We start from the raw sequence: 17483 nt of genomic DNA on the forward strand, positions 1-17483 counted from the left end.
ATAAAGATGGCGGCGGATTGCCACGTGAGTAACTTTACTTTGAAAATAAAGCGGGAAAAGCGAGCCAAATCGGCGCATGCGCATTTTCCATTGATATTTCGTAAGCCTTGAAGTGTCAGTTACTATTTAAAATTTTTTATTTGCAATCCTTATTATAAGTGAATGAAAGCTTAAATTTTTATTCAATAAAATTAGAAATTTAATGAAGTAATTTTGTAATAGATGGAAGAAAGGGTAATAATAAATTTATTTATTTTTTTTGCACAATTTTAGAGAAACAGTTCGGAGTTTAGATGATAGATGGCGCTAGTTAACGAAGCAAACCTAGGTACCTCTCTCGGTTCCCGCATTTATGAAGAAGCCCGTTTCGAAAGGCGCGAAATAACGCGTTTGCGACGTTTGTCCCTCCAAAAGGTTCCGTTCTTCGGCGGAGGACGGAGGTCGAAGAGGAGTTGCGGCGCAATTATATCCTTATAGTTTCGGTTGTTGTTAAACGCGTGTACCGGTGATTCTTTAAAAGAGTTAACGCTGTTAATGTAAGCACTTATTAGGAACAGTACTTAGATAATGAAAAGTCACGGTAGTGGTAAATGAACATTTGTCATTAGGCCTAACCATGTGACTAAAGTGAATGTCACCCACTGGACATGACACCCAATGAAAACTAAGTAAGGTGAGTTTTCATTTATTGTTGTGTTACCATTAGTAGGGTTGTCGGTAATTTGGTCAAGTAAACATCATGTCTAAAATTTCGAGTCTAACCGATTGAGTTTAGTTTTAAAAATGGAAGGTTATAAAAGGCCTAAACCTTCCGGTAGGTCAAAATAGTAAATGTAAACATCATGTCTAAAATTTGGGGTCTACCCGATTGAGTTTAGTTTTAAATATGGAAGGTTATAAAAGGCCTAAACCTTCCTGTAGGTCAAAAACTTGCATTGGTTGTAGACCAAAATTCCTTCGAAAATCCTAAACACATTTTGTTCCTTCCACCAGTGAGTGTCTTTAGGCCAAAACCTAATGTATAATTATAGTGGAATTATACCCTGGGGTATAGAATCATTTTATTAGAAGCCCGGTAAGAGATTGGGTGGTGTTTTTCTACCTCCACTCTGTTTTAGGTGTTTAAAATCCATCTCCTGTAAAAGGTCAAACGCTTTGCCCCCTTCCCTTGATCAATCCCCGAAAATGGTCGCTCTAATTTTCACATTTTTCTTTCCCAAAACCCCCCATCAAGAAGGGAAAAACTTTACTACAAGTTTTGTAGGTCTACTTTTTTTGTAACTGAAAACTCCCGTGCCATCAAGAATTTATTCATTTCTACCTTGAATATTGAGGAATGCTTGTAACTATAATAGTCTAGAGTAGACCTGGTTCCCTTCAGAATACGTAGAGAGATTAATATTCATACGAGAATGAAATAAACTCGTGGATGTCATGAATTAGAGCTTTGAACTTGTATGATCCTGAGACTCCTAAATGTAATTTATGAAGGCAAGCCAAAATTGTTCCCCCCAAAATTGCTCGCGGGCGTGAAGGGCCATTTCTTCTTTAACCTTTTGACCCCTTCCAAAGCTTCTACATAAGTTCCGTACGTAGACTAGTGTAACGCCCCTAACTGAAAGAAAAATAGGCAAGAAACGAATGTGCACCGTTTCCCCAACTTTCTGTAGGGTGTAATAAGAGTAGGCGTTCTTGTTTTTTTTTCTTTCATTTGATAAATGAAAACAAAGTGTCTCTTTCAGGAAAACTTTCTTGTTAAATTCCGGCGAAACGAATCGTTCTTAAAAACACCTGTTTTTAAGCCAAGACTAATTAGTTTTCTTTTTAGCTTTAGGGGGAATTTGGTTAATGGAGAGGCTATTAGTACCCACCAGCCAGGATAGAATTATCTAGGGACATTATGAGATAAAAGTTTTATCTCTTTTTAAGCCCTGAAGTGTTACATTTGACAGTTGTTCTCAAGTTATTTGCAACTGATAAAGAATGGGTGCGATAAGGGACAAATTTTATTGATGTTACATTAGGTTGTAGTTATTGACTTTGCAGTTTGGGGAAGTTCTGTACAAATATCAAAAAGCTTTTATTATAAATTATTAAGATAGAAGATTTTGAAGTCTTTTGCATCGTTTTGTGTAGTTTTTATAAACCCAAAACTCCAAAAACTAATTTAATATCAAAGCATTTAACTTAATTAACTTCTAACTGCATTATAGGAAAAAGAACTTAGATATTGTCCTCGCAACTCAAAAGGAATTAAGTAATTAGGTCCCAAGTCACTGTGGCGTACTGTTCTTTCTCGCCTTTGTAATCTAGTTAGTTGGATAAGTCCTCCAAATTCAACTATATAAGACAAGATGGTGCACCACCACCAGCACCGAGCTTTGGTGTTTCCCTCATTCTATCCTACCGAGCCCTTTTCTGTTATAGCTAATTGGGAACGTTGTTGCCTATATCCAATTTCTAGCCATTAATTAGGTTTAACAGTAGGTGGGGGGGAGGGATGTATAAAGGGGTTCATAATCTACCAACCCCCCTTTCACTCTCCCGGTTCTTTGTTTGGATCGTAGATAATATTCTAAGGAATAGAAAGTTAGATACGTTGTAGAGCTAAGTGTTTTGAGGGAAAGTATTACTTTAGAGGTAGAGTTTCTATGCCTTATACCGTTTGAATGGGAGTCTCAACTCTCAAGCACGGTAGATATATATTTCAGTATAAAAGGAGCGGTCTTTAATGTACTTTGAAAGTCATTAATCTTTAGCGGGGTCTCCGCTTTTGTAGGTCCGTGATACGAGCGACAAAGAGACACGTCACATTTTCTCCCTCCCCGGTTCCCCCCCTTTAGCTTCTTCCTCTTTTGAGTTATCGTACACTAACTTGGGAAGATTGTAAGCCGCTTATAGTTATGGAGGAACAAAAGGTCGCTTTTGTCCAACCCATTGTTCTCTCGTTTATAAGTTAACTTCTCGCCTTTTTTTTTGTCTCGAGAATTTTTTTTAAGTCTTAACGTGGGTTTAAGTAAGAATAATTGTTGGTTCCATAATTTTCTAAACCAAAGTCTGTAGGCCTACTTATTAGGCGTTAACTTGTTATATTTTTTAGTTGTATTTCGGATATTTTTACACAAAAATCGCCCATAAGTGTAGAGAGTGTTGCTTGTTGAATTTCACACTAATATTAAAGCAGTTTTAACACATTTTTTAATTTAATTTAATGAGGTACAATTTATGATTCAAAGTAAAGAAAAAACATCCGAGAAAATAGTCGTTAAATTCAAATTTTTCATATTTTAATCAAAGGTATTTTTCGAGGATTTTTTATTTTGTTTTCATTCTACATTTTATTGATTTAGATTGGCATGCAATTTTAAATCCGGTATTTTACCATCCACTTCATCAAATAGACCATTTTGATGTAACTAAGAGGGGAAAGCTAGGGGAGTTAGCCATTGCCTTCCATCTCCCTTTTTGGCGCCTGCGCTGTAGTATTGTTGTATCATGAGAGTTGGCTATGTATCAACCCCCTTTGTACGTCCCAGTACTGATGCATGCCTACTCCATTTTTACATCGAAAAGGTCTATTCTTGAGATATACTCCAAGTTCTATTTACATTAGTATGAACTATTCTTTCTTCATTCAAAGCTTCCTTTGCTTGCTCCACTTGAAAATAACAAAATAAAAAAGAAATCCCTTTTTGCGCCTTTTCTTCTTATGGCATCTCTTTTTTTAGGGAAAGAGGAAGAAAAGGTATTTTTTTCTTTTTTTGGTATTTTTCATTCAAAGATTTTCTCTACTAGAATACAAAAGCGGTCCCAAAACGCGAGGGGGGCTATTTTCTCCTTTCAAGAAGAGAGCCCTAGAAAATCTCGGTTAAATTGTCAAGAGACCAGACTGTAGAAAGAGACTCGGACCCCATGCAGACTTTTTTTTTCTCCTCCCCAACTTTATTCCTAACTTTTCTTACCCAAAATGCACTGGGGTTCGAAAAAAGAAAGAAATCCCTCATCGTAGTATCGTATCGGATATCGGTTGGTTTGGGAATAGGTTTACTTTTTTGGGCTGGACTATGTTACTTTCGTTCCAATGTCAGTCCGATCTCCAACAACAACCCATGTTTTGAAGTACTTTCCTTTGTATTTGGTGCTTTCTTATAGAGTTAACTCAGTTGTGACGTCAGTGCCTAGGTAAAACGTCACAGGATTAGCTTTTTCAGTAGGCGGCCATGTTTGTTACCGCTTTGGTTCTATAGGCTATTAGCATGGGTGACGTCACTCGAAGGTTTCTGAGATAGCTCTATAGATAGGTAGTGTGCTAACAAGTGTTGCCAGTCATTTGTGACGTATGCAATTCAACTGATGTACAACAGACTAAATTAAGCTTGTAGAATTCTGTTCAATTCAGTACTGGATCATTCAGTTCCAAACCTGAATGATGCAGGAGATGCTCTTATAACAAATTATTGGCAATCCTGAAGCGCATGCGTTTAAAGTTAAGAAACGGGGGCAGGTTAAAAGGTTTTACTTCGAGTTATGGATTTCTGTTAGAAGGCAGATTGGTTTTTTTGGGATTCTAGACGCGAATTCTTGTTTATTTTTCTATTCTCCGCTAGAAATAAAATGTGAAAAACATTTCCGACGTTTTACTGCAGAAGTTTCCCTGAGTGTTCGATTTCCAAACATTTTTCACGCCATTTCATTTTTAGGGGAATAGGTTTTCCTGCGCCGCGCTCAGAGTGAGTGAGTGAGCCATTATGCTTTATTTTTTTTATTTATTTTTTGAGTTTTTGGACCATAAAAACTTGGACAAAAGTTTTATTTTTTTTACGGATGATGAAATTCGATGGTTTGGAAAAAAATGTAGGTGGATGATTTTGGAAAAAGGTTTCCCATTTCCAAAGAGATGTGAAAATTTTAAAGCTAGAGAAATTTCAATAACTGTTCTCTCTAGAATAGTCCAGTAGAGTCTACTCTTTTCGGGGGGGGGGGGGAATCAATGTATCGTCTGCTAGGCAAAGGGTTAAGTCTTGGGTTTTTGGACAACAAAGACATTAGATAGGGCTTCGAAGTTTCCACTCCACCAAATAGACCATTTCGGAAAACCATACAGTGAAACCAACACGAAGGGGCGTGGATGCCATTGGGGTATTCACCCTCTCTCCAAGAATCACCACTAGAGGCAGTGCGAGATAGCTAGCCTTCCTCTAGGTGTGTCGTGAACTGGGGCTCCGTCTTGCGTTGCTTCTTGGCTCAAGGGAGAATACCCTTATCCCGTTCACACCCCTGCGAGTTGGTTTCTCTGTATGGTATTTCCGGAATGGTCTATTTGAAGCCATACCAGTCTTTCTTGTCAACATACCCATCATAAGATACCTAAACATCGAACTCCAATTTACGCCCTCGACTTTTGAATAGGTCTACCTCTACTTTGTTTTGGAGTACTATTTTCACGCAATTTAAGTGTTTATTTTTCACATCTTAAACTTAATACCTTTACCATGGCTTATCTGAGAAGTGATCTTTACCTGAGGCCGCTAGAAATATACGTAAGAAAAAATTCAGCCAATTATAAAGAGGCGGTTGGTCGGGTCGGTGTTTCTTTCTGTATAGCTTCAAAAGTCACATCCCGGAATCAGATGTTTTTTCTTCTAGACTTTAGACAAGGGAGGCGCGTTTTTTACACGTCAGGCTAGTTTTAAAGTGATTTTGACAGTTTTGGGCGATCTAGCACTTTTTATCACCCCCAGGAGGGTAAAAAGATGGGTTGGGGGGGGGGGGAGATTTCTTTGGGTTATATAGGAAGAAGTGGGGGACGTTAACTGATCGAACAAGATGTTTTCCGTTTTGCCGCCGTTTCTCTGATAAGAACCAGAGATAACTGAAGAAGGAGACTGAGAGAGAGAGAACGCGCCTAACTAGTTTTCTCTATCACAACCCCCACACCCAAACTTTTTCCCACTTCACTCTTGTCAATAGAGAAATAGCTGAATTATATTATAGTTCTGTCTGTAGTGTCATTATTGTGGTGTCTTTGGGTAGGTTGGGACGGTTGTTGAAGTTTTTGGGTGTTGACACTGGTCAAGGAAATGTAAATATGTCTAAATTATTGATGGAGGAACCCTTGAATTGTGAAATAGGTCAAGAATGTCGAAGGAGAAGTCATGGAATTTGAAAATAGGTCTGAATTATTAAAGGAAAAGCCAAGGAATTTGAAAATAGGCCTAAATTAGTGAAGTAATATCCAAATAATTTGAAAATAGGCCTAAATTATTGAAGGAAAATCCAAGGAATTTGAAAATGGGCCTAAATTATTGAAGGAAAATAAAAGGAATTTGAAAATAGGCCTAAATTATTGAAGGAAAATCTAAGGAATTTGAAAATAGGCCTAAATTATTGAAGGAAAATCCAAGGAATTTGAAAATAGGCCTAAATTATTGAAGGAAAATCCAAGGAATTTGAAAATAGGCCTAAATTATTGAAGGAAAATCCAAGGAATTTGAAAATAGGCCTAAATTATTGAAGGAAAATCCAAGGAATTTGAAAATAGGCCTCAATTATCGAAGGAAAACCCAATGAATTTGAAAATAGGCCTAAATTATTGAAAGAGAAGCTAGGGAATTTGAAAATTGACCTAAATTATCGAAGGAAAAGTCAATGATTTTGAAAATAGGCCTAAATTATTGAAGGAGAAGCTAGGGAATTTGAAAATATGCCTAAAATCTTAAAAGAAAAGTAGGTAAATTTGAAATTGGCTATATGAAAAACGATTAAAGATGGGGGATTCATCCCTATATTATTCTAGGACAGACAACTTGTTTAGATTTTCCACTTTGAATCTATTCGATTTTTTTTATGATACTAGCAACTAGAATGTTACGATCTATCTTGTCAAAAATGAATGAGTTTTTTTTTCTTAGTCGTATAGCAATAGCAAAACCTGATTTTTCTATATTAGACTATCAGGGGGAGGGGGTTTCCCATAGGGAGCAACGATAATCTTTAAAAAGAAAAAAAAAGAAAATATATCAAAATCTAAAACACGCCTCGAGTCTTTTACAATTCGTTTTTTGGACCGTCGACGAGTTTTGCAAATTAGTTTTTTTAAGTTAAGGCCCTTAATCCCATACAAGTTAGAAGAAGATTGTTATCGGGAAAACAGTTTTTTTTTCTTTCTTTTTAATTCTTTCTTTATAACGTCTAAGAAAGCCACGAAAGCTTTTCATATTCTATACTCGTTGAAATCGCGTTGATTTCTTGATAACTTACAAAATTGATGCTTCACTCACTAGGCCTATTTGAATCCGGTTTTATTATTATAGTTTGTATAACTTTTCGTGTTTAGATTGGCATCTTAAACGAAAAATATTCGTGTAGGTTTTATTTTAAATTTAAAACGCCATGTGAATTCGTTCAGCCTAAAATAATAGGCCTAAATTAGACTTAGAGTAAAGTGTGGAAACATTTGTTTTTATAGGGACACGGCAGTAAGTTATAAACCCCTCCTGCAAAACGTCACTCCTCATCTTACCCAATCATCTTTATTCCCCCATTAGCCTTCTACTTCATAAAATCCTCAACCATGTAGATGTATATGGGAGGAGCCTCTGAAACCCCGCCCATTTTGTTGTTACCCTATTCTTTCTTTCCTTTTCCCCCAAAAATTTGTTTAAAAACAACGTTACTTTGTAAAAATTATGGCATCCTTTTTGAAAAAAGACTTGCGTTTTGTCTTCCTGGTTATATAATGATTGAAAACGAAGCGACGAACAAAATAAGTACGTTCGATAAAATCGATTTTTAGTTTCTTTTCTCTAGCTTTTCCTTCAACAAAAAAGTGATTTCCGTTCTTAGAAAAGCTTTTTTTTTTACTTGAAAAAGTATAGGAAAACCCTAGGGGACCTAAGCCTAACAAGGCAGTTAGGCTTAAGAAGTTAAAAGCATCCATTTTCGCTAAGCCTTTTTCCGAAATATTTTTCTCTTTCCCTCCCCCCTCGCCTGTAAAAATCGATCAAATTTGTTATATACCTAGGCCTAGTTTCTATTTTTCCCTCCATTCCTTTTATAAATACTTTAAGCCTAATTCGATTCTCTGGTTACGATATTATTGACGTATTCTTTTCTACTGTTTCTACAAAATTTTCATCTCTGGCTAGTATAGTATATACATACGGAAGTTAGAGCGGCCAGGCGGAAATTGAGAAAGAGGGGGATCATTGGAGAATGGATGGATGGAAGAGATGCCGTTTTGAGAACGGAACGGAGGATGAAATGGGATGGGATCGGGAGAAGCTGGAGATGAAGAGAGGGAGCGAGAGAGAGAGAATTTATCGAGTAGAGCCACGCTGTACGGCTTACAGATTATCCGAGTAGATTATTCCTAGCACACGACCAGGGGGGGAAAACAACCTAGTTTAATCCTGGGAATTACGTAAAGTGGAGCTTTGCATTGTAAATTAAGGGTTTTAACTTAGGCTTTGTCGGCAAAGAGTTTGGTTTAAGCGTTGGCGGCGGCTAATTACGCATTCAGTGCATGAGTTTGTCTGTCTGTCCATTGATGTTATTGATGTCATGGAATTAAGGGATGTACAGGGTGTTTCTGATAAGTTTGGTGGCATAAATTATTAAAATTAAGGGGGTTGTTCTTTGGGAAATCAATTTTGAGTCGAAAATGTAACTTCTATCTCCATTTTGATGCCCAAAGGGTTAGCTTCTGTTTTCGAGTTATGATTTCATTTGAGTGTTTTAGGGATGACCCCTTAATTAAATTAGAAATCACTGTCTTAATCAGTTTCTTAATTACATTTAATTTAAGGGGTTATCCCTTAATCACTGCAGACTTTTGAAAACGGACAATCAGTCTATTTTGTTGGATATATATCTACCTCTCAATTATATTTTAAATTTACTCGCTTCAAAATTTAAAAATTAAAATCATCGTACACCGAAGGGGTTATATAACGTATTGAATTCGATATTAAAAAAAAAACCACGGCGGCCCCCAATCAAGGTATAGTTATATAATAATACGAAGAAAAAAACCTTTTTAGAAAAGGTCCAGCCATACCCTTGAATTAATTCAAGCCCTTGAGGTAGAATGAGTGAGTGAGGCCCTTTTATTTTTTTCATGAATTTACAAATCTTTCTTTAATATACAAGTAACCGGTACGCAATGCCTTTTAATATCAAATTCCTTAATTTCAAACAGACGGTTATTTCCCCCTCTATAGCTCGATGAAAAGAAACGCTTTTTAAGTTTCTTTCAAATTGGGGGAACCTTAGGCCCTAATCGCCTGTTTAATAATTCATGAAGTTCCTTTGAAAAAATATAAATTCATTTTTCATTTTTTTTCCTCTCTAATGTCGGGACTCGGGAATGGCCCCCTCTTCAATTTTAATGATACTGTAGTCTAATAGTAGCTTAAATGACCGTTTTTAACTTAATTTCAAGTTCTGTAACGTGCGGTATTTATAGATATATTATGGATTTTTATAAATATATATATATATATAATTTTTTTTAGATTAAATGTGCTTTAATTTAAAAAAATTATTATTCTCTATTTTGGGTGAATATTGGTATATCTTTACAAGGAATGCATACAGTTAATAGGAATTATTGTGTAGCCAGCCATTGTCTCGACGTATCTAGGTGGATTTTGTGGGAAAAGCTAGACTGGATGAAATTACAATTAGAAAGACTTCAGAATTATGAGGCGTGTGACGGTTTGCAAGTTCTCAAGCCCGTAATACCCACAAAACCAGTGTAGAAATTAACATCGGATATATTTTATTTTGGGGCACAATGATTCCTAGTAGCTGTATGTATTCCTAGATCTTTATAAAAAGATTTCACGAGAATATATAGAGTTTTTATCAGACTGTTTTAATGATCTTCTGGGAATTAAAAAGGGGCCCTTAATTAAGTCACGGCCTAGATAGGGGCGAATTCTCCTCTCCTTTATAAAGCTTCCACCTTGATACGTGCCCCCTCCCCTCTCAAAAAAATAAAAGAAAGAAAAAAAGAAAAAACGGTATTCTCATTAACGTCAAAATTCTGCGAATTTCTCTGTTTAAAAAAAGAAATTAAAATCTAGTTCTTTATTTTTGTTTTTAAACGGAAGCGCCTACTCATTAAATTTTATTTAATGCTAGTAATTAATAATTGTTATAAGTTAACTTAAGATTCGGGTCAGATTGGTCACGTGTGATGTTCTTCCCAGAAAGTTTAAAGATTTCTTCTTAATTGTTATAAGTTAATTTTAAAGATTCAGGTATCGTTGGTCACGTGTGATGTTCTTCCCAGAAAGTTTAAAGTTTTCTTCTTAATTGTTATAAGTTAATTTTAAAGATTCAGGTATCGTTGGTCACGTGTGATGTTTGTCCCAGAAAATTTAAAATTTTCTTCTGGAAAAGGAACGGTTCTGTTGATTTTTGTAGTAAATTTCTAAATGGTTTAGTTGCGATATTCGCTTTATATTTTTCTCACAATCGATTGTATTCATTAGAAGTACTTTTCTGGGCCTTAGAAACAAAAGAACGTTAATAAAAATGATTTCTTTCTCTCTCTCTCTCTCTCCTCTCCTAGCGTTTGTATTGCAAGTTTACGTTCTTTGAATAATAATTTACGAGGCATTTGGGTCCGGAATAAATATGCAAATGACCCTATAGGACTCCGGTTGCTTGCATGCGAGGAGAAAATTCTCCATTCCACGTTTCTCCGGTTTTCCCGCCACCAGAAAATTGCGCCTTTTTCCACCCCTGCTCGTAAATATTCCAATTCTTCCCGCGTAAAATTCTCGCGCGTTTTCTCAGTGGCCTTGCAGAGCACGAGAGCGGTACCAAACGAATTCTCGATGAATAATAATACAGTCATTTGCATACGGTATTAAAGATCTCGGTGCGCGGTTTGGTTTCTGCTTTCGAATGCCGCCTAGAAAGGACCCTATAGTGATGTCACTAGATTTTCCCCGCTGAAGTTTTGGAGGGAAAATTTAATGTCTCGGAAAAGTTGATATTGCCTTATTCAAAGGGATTCCCTTTTAAATTATTCAAAACAGAAGTTTTGGTCATAAGTTTGGTTAAACCGCTTAAAAGGGACAGGCTAGAACTCTAGGGATGCGAGCTTAAATTAATGACGTGGTTTTAATTGCGGCGAGATTTAAAATGGATTAAAAATGTTGGCGGTTGGGTTTAATGCAAATTTGATTACTTTATCCTTTAGGGTATACCACAAAACACTTGTGTTTTTTTTAATGATTAAGCTTAGAAGATTAGGTTTTTGGTAATAATAAATTTGGCTCGAAAACACGTGTTGGTTTTTTTTTTTCATGATTACTAATTAGGCTTAGCAGATTAGGTTTTTGCGGGTTTTTGGTAATAATAAATTTGGCGCGAAAACACTTGTATGTTTAATGATTAGGCTTAGCCGATAAAGTTTTCAGTAATTTGGCGCGCGAAACAGTCATTGGGAGTTTGTGAAAAAAAATTATGAAAATAGGGTAACCTTTTAAGGGGCTTGTATTGGAAAACTTTCGAAGCTCCATAGAATTCATGGTCCTGAATCAGACAATAGCTTACGCTTATAGGCATATCATTGAGTGTTATTTTCGTATTAGGGCAGGACCAGCCAGAAATAATTTCCGTATAGTTAGATTAAATTTCCTTTTTTCTCCGGTTTCACGAGCGTAGCTGGTCGTTAAAAATACTTAAGGGGCCGGTAAAACCAGAACCTATAAAACAATGCTTCTATTTCGGGCTTTTCATATAAGGACGACCAAAAACCTGCGTGTGCTTGATGTGAAGTTGGGTACAGAGTGTGTGTGGGGCGAAGCAGGACTGTTCTCTGGGGGCCACGTCACAATGATGTATGACTGGGTCGAAGGCACTACTAAATACGCCGTTAGATCTTTTTTCCCCCATCCACGTTACAAGCGTGTACTCCCAATGCTTGCTTGGCCTTATAGTTCCCGACCTAGCTTGAGTCATGGCGAATTATGTCTGGGGCCTACAGTAACCCCCTGTTGTAAAAATATATATGGCAATTCAGCCATCGCCATATGTGAGAGGAAAAAGAAAAATCCTGTGTGTTCGCCAGATGAAATTTATACAGGAATTTTGCGCGAAAAATGTCGCTTGGAAATAAAACCATTCTGAAAAGACTTGTAGGCTAGAGACGGAGGTCAGGCGACGAAGGATAGCCCTTATGACGTCATGGTCCTCTTAGGGCGTCTCTTAACGTCTTCGGGTCAGTTTCTTAATCTCTCGAATGAGATTTGTGTAATTATTTAATTAGTGTAAAAATTTGACCTGACACTGTAATTGTGTTAGTTAATTTTCTACAAGATAAGGCAATGTTTTTGTCACCTCCCATTATTCCTCGTCAACTGCGGTGTGGTTTAAATTCACCCAATAAAGTTTATTACTAGACATTCCCCCTTACAGTAAAAAAAAACCATTTCAGGATAAGTATATAACCGACGTAAATAACTGTGTTTACGATATAACCGACCTACCTTAGACACGATAAGACTCGCGCCAAAAAAAAAGTGCAGCTTCAAACCCACCAATTTCCTTCTTCAAGAGAGAGAAGTAGAAAAAAATAAGTTACAGAGAACTGTAATTTGTAGACATGGTTTTATTTTCCAACTGACAAACTCCTCCATCTCTCCAGACTGGTATTATAACTCATAGTCCCCAGGGGTTTGTAGGGATGGATGGGGACTTCGCACCGAGTTAGCTATGAGAGAACGCAGGCGCTTGGCTTCAAATTGGTCTTTGGTATAATAAGATATTTGGAGAACAGGAGCAAGTATTGATTATATCAGATAATCATACGCCTTGTAACGATAGGCGGGGATGAAATTGAGTCTAAAACGTGCAATTTCCCTACTTTTAATTGGCTATAAAACTTAATTAACCGTAAAGCACAGACCCATACAATTTTACCCTAATGATCTTAAGTCTGCAGGGAGGGAACACCAGAGACTGTTTTCCCCATGTCGCTCACTGTTTTGTATCAAAAATGAAGTCTGTTGTGTTATTATGATAGGACTTAAGGGCCGTCCACACTGAGCTTCGCTTTACCACGCGCCACTTCGCGTTGCTTCCGACAAGTGCGCCGCGATTCAGTGCTACGCGAACAATTTGCTTCGCTGTCCCGACTGAATGCAACCAATACAAAGCGCGATTGGTACGTCATAGCAAACATGGCGGATGATAACGCATGTAGGTTGGTAAAATTGGCTAGTGGAGCATTAATTTTAACTAGGAGACGACGTAGGAAATATAAACGAAGTATTTGGGTTTGAGATGTTTTCAGGATAGATTAATTGATGGAGATTTTCATAATTGGATCCCAAAAGTGCACTTGGCCTATGAAATCAAACATGATACTCTATTCCTGAAATATATGCGCCTGTATCAAATTAAATTCAAGTTTTTGCCATTGGTTACTCCTCTTCTTGAAAAGCGCACCTCAAATTTCAGAGAGCCTTGGATTGTCTCTTTCCAGAGTAATTAAATATCCTTCGAAATCGGAAGTCTCAAGACAGTTCGACATTTTAAATGCCTGAACTAGTCAACAGGTTGGATTTCCTGCCTCGTTTAATATTCCTTTCCTCTGATTGGTTGTCACTTGGTGCTTGCTAACCGCGACGCGAAAGTTTCTCGCTACTAGTCTATTCCTTCGCGCCCTGCAGCGTTCGACGTGCAACGCGAAGAAAAATGTTTTTGCTGCCAATGTGGATAGCGTTACGAACGCAAAACCGAGCAAAGCAACGCAAAGCGACGCGAAATAGCTCAGTGTGGACGGCCCTTTAGAGCCGCGCGCTGCCCAGTTGTTAGTGACAGTTCACGCGCCGAGCCACTAATGGTTATATAAAAACAGGCATCACTATCCCAAACCGCATGAACCCGAGACAAGTTAGAGAGACGTTTTTGTGTGTAAAAAAGATTGAAAACGCGAGATGGGCTCGCTATCTAGGGCCCCATTGTTTATAAAAGAGGCGACGGAAGGGATAGCTTTGGAGGGTATACGAGCTATGATCACCGACAGCTGTCCGTGACGCGTCTATATTGGGACAAGTTGTCCAAAGGGGGAAATAGAGACGTTTAGTTTAGAGGAAGGCCATGATTTGGAGTTGATAGAGTTGGGACAATATTTTAAATTTAATTTTTGAATAATTTCAGTTTGAAATGGATTTTGGTTAAACCTTTATCCATCTGAGGAAATACAAGATGAAAATGTACCAATTGTTATGGCGAAGAATACTCGGTTTGTCGTGCCTCTTCCTACTGGGTCTTTTCATGATCACCTTAAACGGTGTCCCGAGGAAGGTCGAATTAGTCATGGAACCAAATCCCCGAACAGAACCATCGATGACCTTATCGAAGACATCGATATCTAACGCTATATCGTACGTCGGTGGAAAATTGCGGTTACTCGTGGCTTATTCACCCAATGACGAACTATCGAAGGATTCCAAGAACGATTATAACGACGATTTCGATATTATCGGAGACAACGATGAAGGATCGTACCCGAACGATCTCGATTCCAACGACGATGATGATATCGATAATCCCAATAAGACATTCCGCGTTGGAGATTTTGATTACGAGAATGATAATGACGTCACCGTGGTTAATAATACAGCCAAAAAGAATGTGACCACGACTTTGAATGCCGTTAAGACGACGTCCGTTTATAGGAATAAATTGTTAGGGAATTTGGTCAATGTCACAAAAAATTTAATTGTGGTTCGAGATGGTGTCTATTGGAGTTCCGAATTGGAGCAACAGTTTCCGAAAGGTAAGTTTGAATTTTCGCAGTAACGGTTATATTCCCTTTTGGTTGAGCTAGGCTAATCTGTGGCTAATTTAGAAACAGTTTTTATTACACTACATGGGTTTTTTTGCGGTTCCCCCGGTGTTGCCAGGCCATTGGTGAATCAAGAGATTGCAGAGATTAAGTCTAGCAATTCAGTTTAAATCACTACTTGACCAACTTGAGTCACAAAGGACCTGACAACACTGCACTGAAGTTTAAGCTCAGAGAGAGGAGGGAGGAATTTTCTGTAGCCACTTTAGTGGAAACTATCTATAGTACCTCTTAATTGGTACATAAATGGTGTTTTCGAAAAGTTCGGAGCAAATATTTGAGGTGTATTTTGGGGGTTGTAGGAATGACAGACAGTGAGGTGATATCTTTCTTGGGAGCCACCAAGAAAGGGAAAGTGTCACGAGTCGAACCCCCCACGTGGAACCGTTGCGGCAGACCCCAGAACCAGTTTGTCGTCTTTCAGGATGGAACTCGAGCTTGCGCGCGATACCGATCTCCCCACCATTATCTCGTACAAGGTTAGTGACTACGTGCAAACTTCCCTTCCCTTCTTCAGTCAAAGTTCTTGCTTAAGCGAGCGAAACTATCTTCAGTTTGACACTCAAGGGGGCCAAAAGTTAATGGGGGCCCCTATGTTTTCTCTTGTCGCAGGAGAAGTCATGTCCTTTTACTTATCACGCTTATTGGGGATTAACAATGTCCCAACGGTCACCTTATCTTCCATTGACGCTGGACGTCAGTGGAAGGATCCGAACGTAGTTGAAGCCTTGCGTACAGCTGGCTGGAAACGTAACGCTACCGTGGCGTTGATTCAATGGGTTGATGGGTTAGAAAGGTAAGTTGATGATTTTTGTCACGAGAGGGTCAGGGTGTAGTTAAGACATTTCTATCTATCCATCCACCAGGGATCGAATGCCAGCTTTGATACTTAAAGCCCTGAAGGAAGGTAAGACTATTCAACCAATGAGTGACGAACTACGTCAGATGAACACCAATCAGTTGGTGGAATTGATGCAATGGAGTGATCTCATTTTATTTGATTACATAACTGGCAATTATGACAGGTATGTTTGCTATTGTTTGAAGTGGTTGTTGTTACTATTTCGACGTATTTGTTAGAACTTAATTACCAGCATGACATGGGTGTTTAACCTTTCTCGGTCCATACGAAACCTTTTTTTTAAATCTTTGATTCAATTTGAACGCGATTGTAGGGTGGCAAGTATGCAAGACGCGGCCGATCGCGAGCGCAAACCTTCGATTTTATCCGAAACTATTCACAATCTGGTCAAATCGCGTAAAACGCGGACAATCTGGTTAATAGACAATGAAGGCGGTCTTTTAGACGCGTATTCCTTATTGTACGGTCCCCCGAATGTCGGGGCCGATGCCCCCGTTTCGACAACCACGACTGATAACAACCCCAGTGCCAATCGGTTCGTTCGATTTCATCGCGCCATGTTGAGAACCATGTGCGTGTTTCGGCGGTCTACCGTCCATCGAATCAGTTGGTTGAGTCATAAAACGCGACCCGTACGCGTCCTTTTGGACTACTTGCTCAAACGTGAGCCGCACTTCCGGCGGTTACCGGATGTGTCGCGATATAAACACTTTGTGAATAACTTTAAGAAACGATTGACTGAAGTTAGGCTTCACGTTGAACGATGTCAGAAACACGCGGCGAGTGGAATCGTTTCGTGATGATTGACCTTTGCTGCGCGTTTTTGGAAATAAGGGCTAAATTAGGCTTAGCTCTTATCACCTGTTTCAACGGATAAACATATACATATTGATTATATAATGAATTTTATTAATTTATTTGTACATAGATGACCAATTTTTTTTATTACGGTAATTCCATACAGTATAAAATAAATTTATTTTAGAATTTTGAGTTGCTTCAAAAGCTCAAAAGAAAAAGGTACAAATGGCTTGGGTTTAAGTTCTTGAAACCAGACATTTTTTTTATTTATTTTACCGCCAAAAGGGGATTTGGCGCGAAAACGTGCCACTGCATACATACATTTCAAATTTAGTTAGTGCTTGTGAGAGAGCTACGTTACTTTGAAACGTGCCTAGCCTAGTTTTTATTGGACGAAAAAAAAGCTACTTTATTTTGATGGTAGGGCTTAGTAGCAGTGAGAGGGGGGCTGAAAAAAAGAGTTCACCACTGCACACCAGTCCCAGACTAGAAATAGAAAGGGGATAGAATTCTGTAGATCCTTGTTCGGAGATTTAGTATAATCTTCCTTTAGCACTTTCGGGAATCAAATGGAACAAGTAGTCGCGTTAGAAAACCTTTCCGAAAAAAATTACTTTGACCTATCTAAACTGCGTTTGTTAAAAACGAATATTTGGGCAAACCTAAAGGTAAGTTTTTGGTGGTTTCTGGTGGTACTAAGTAGGCCTAAACTTCCTTATAAGTAATTTCTACGGGAATTATTACTTGGACAGACAGTTCCTGAACGTGAAATATCCTTTGCGGAACTTAGACCTTAGGGCCTTCTACCAAGCGGAAATTTCCAGCCAGGGCGGTTCATAAATTTCCCCAGGCTCATTTTGTCTCTGATAGGGCGCTAGTAATCTCTTCTTTTGGTGGGCCCTATCGTTCTTGTTAGTACCTTGTTACCTCACGCGTTTCCATGGTAAC

At 38.2% G+C, this 17483-nt stretch overlaps 1 protein-coding gene across 2 annotated transcripts; it reads left to right on the forward strand.

Moving 5' to 3' along the window:
- The first annotated feature begins 359 nt into the window (after positions 1–359).
- LOC149676983 (four-jointed box protein 1-like) lies at positions 360–16761 on the forward strand. 2 transcript variants are annotated; one of them, XM_089837926.1, is made up of 6 exons: positions 360–668; positions 14182–14803; positions 15175–15351; positions 15485–15668; positions 15739–15897; positions 16048–16761. In XM_089837926.1, exons 2-6 carry the CDS (start codon positions 14230–14232, stop codon positions 16532–16534), a joined length of 1581 nt encoding a protein of 526 aa, XP_089694052.1. In that variant the 5' UTR covers positions 360–668; positions 14182–14229; the 3' UTR covers positions 16535–16761. The 2 variants fall into 2 exon arrangements, with proteins under 2 accessions (XP_089694052.1, XP_089694051.1); XM_089837925.1 differs by having other exon boundaries at positions 361–673.
- Positions 16762–17483: the final 722 nt, after the last annotated feature.

This window comes from Phalangium opilio, unplaced genomic scaffold, assembly GCF_054372755.1.
Source record: "Phalangium opilio isolate 3A_F unplaced genomic scaffold, DU_Popi_V2 ptg000045l_1, whole genome shotgun sequence".
Lineage (NCBI taxonomy): Eukaryota > Metazoa > Arthropoda > Arachnida > Opiliones > Phalangiidae > Phalangium > Phalangium opilio.

Excerpts from the sequence above, each read along its gene's own strand:
- LOC149676983 (XM_089837926.1), top strand. The coding sequence starts at position 14,230 with ATGAAAATGTACCAATTGTTATGGCGAAGAATACTCGGTTTGTCGTGC. Across the intron at positions 15,669-15,738 it reads TGGGTTGATGGGTTAGAAAG|GGATCGAATGCCAGCTTTGA; the intron begins GTAAGTTGATGA and ends TCCATCCACCAG. Across the intron at positions 15,898-16,047 it reads ATAACTGGCAATTATGACAG|GGTGGCAAGTATGCAAGACG; the intron begins GTATGTTTGCTA and ends ACGCGATTGTAG.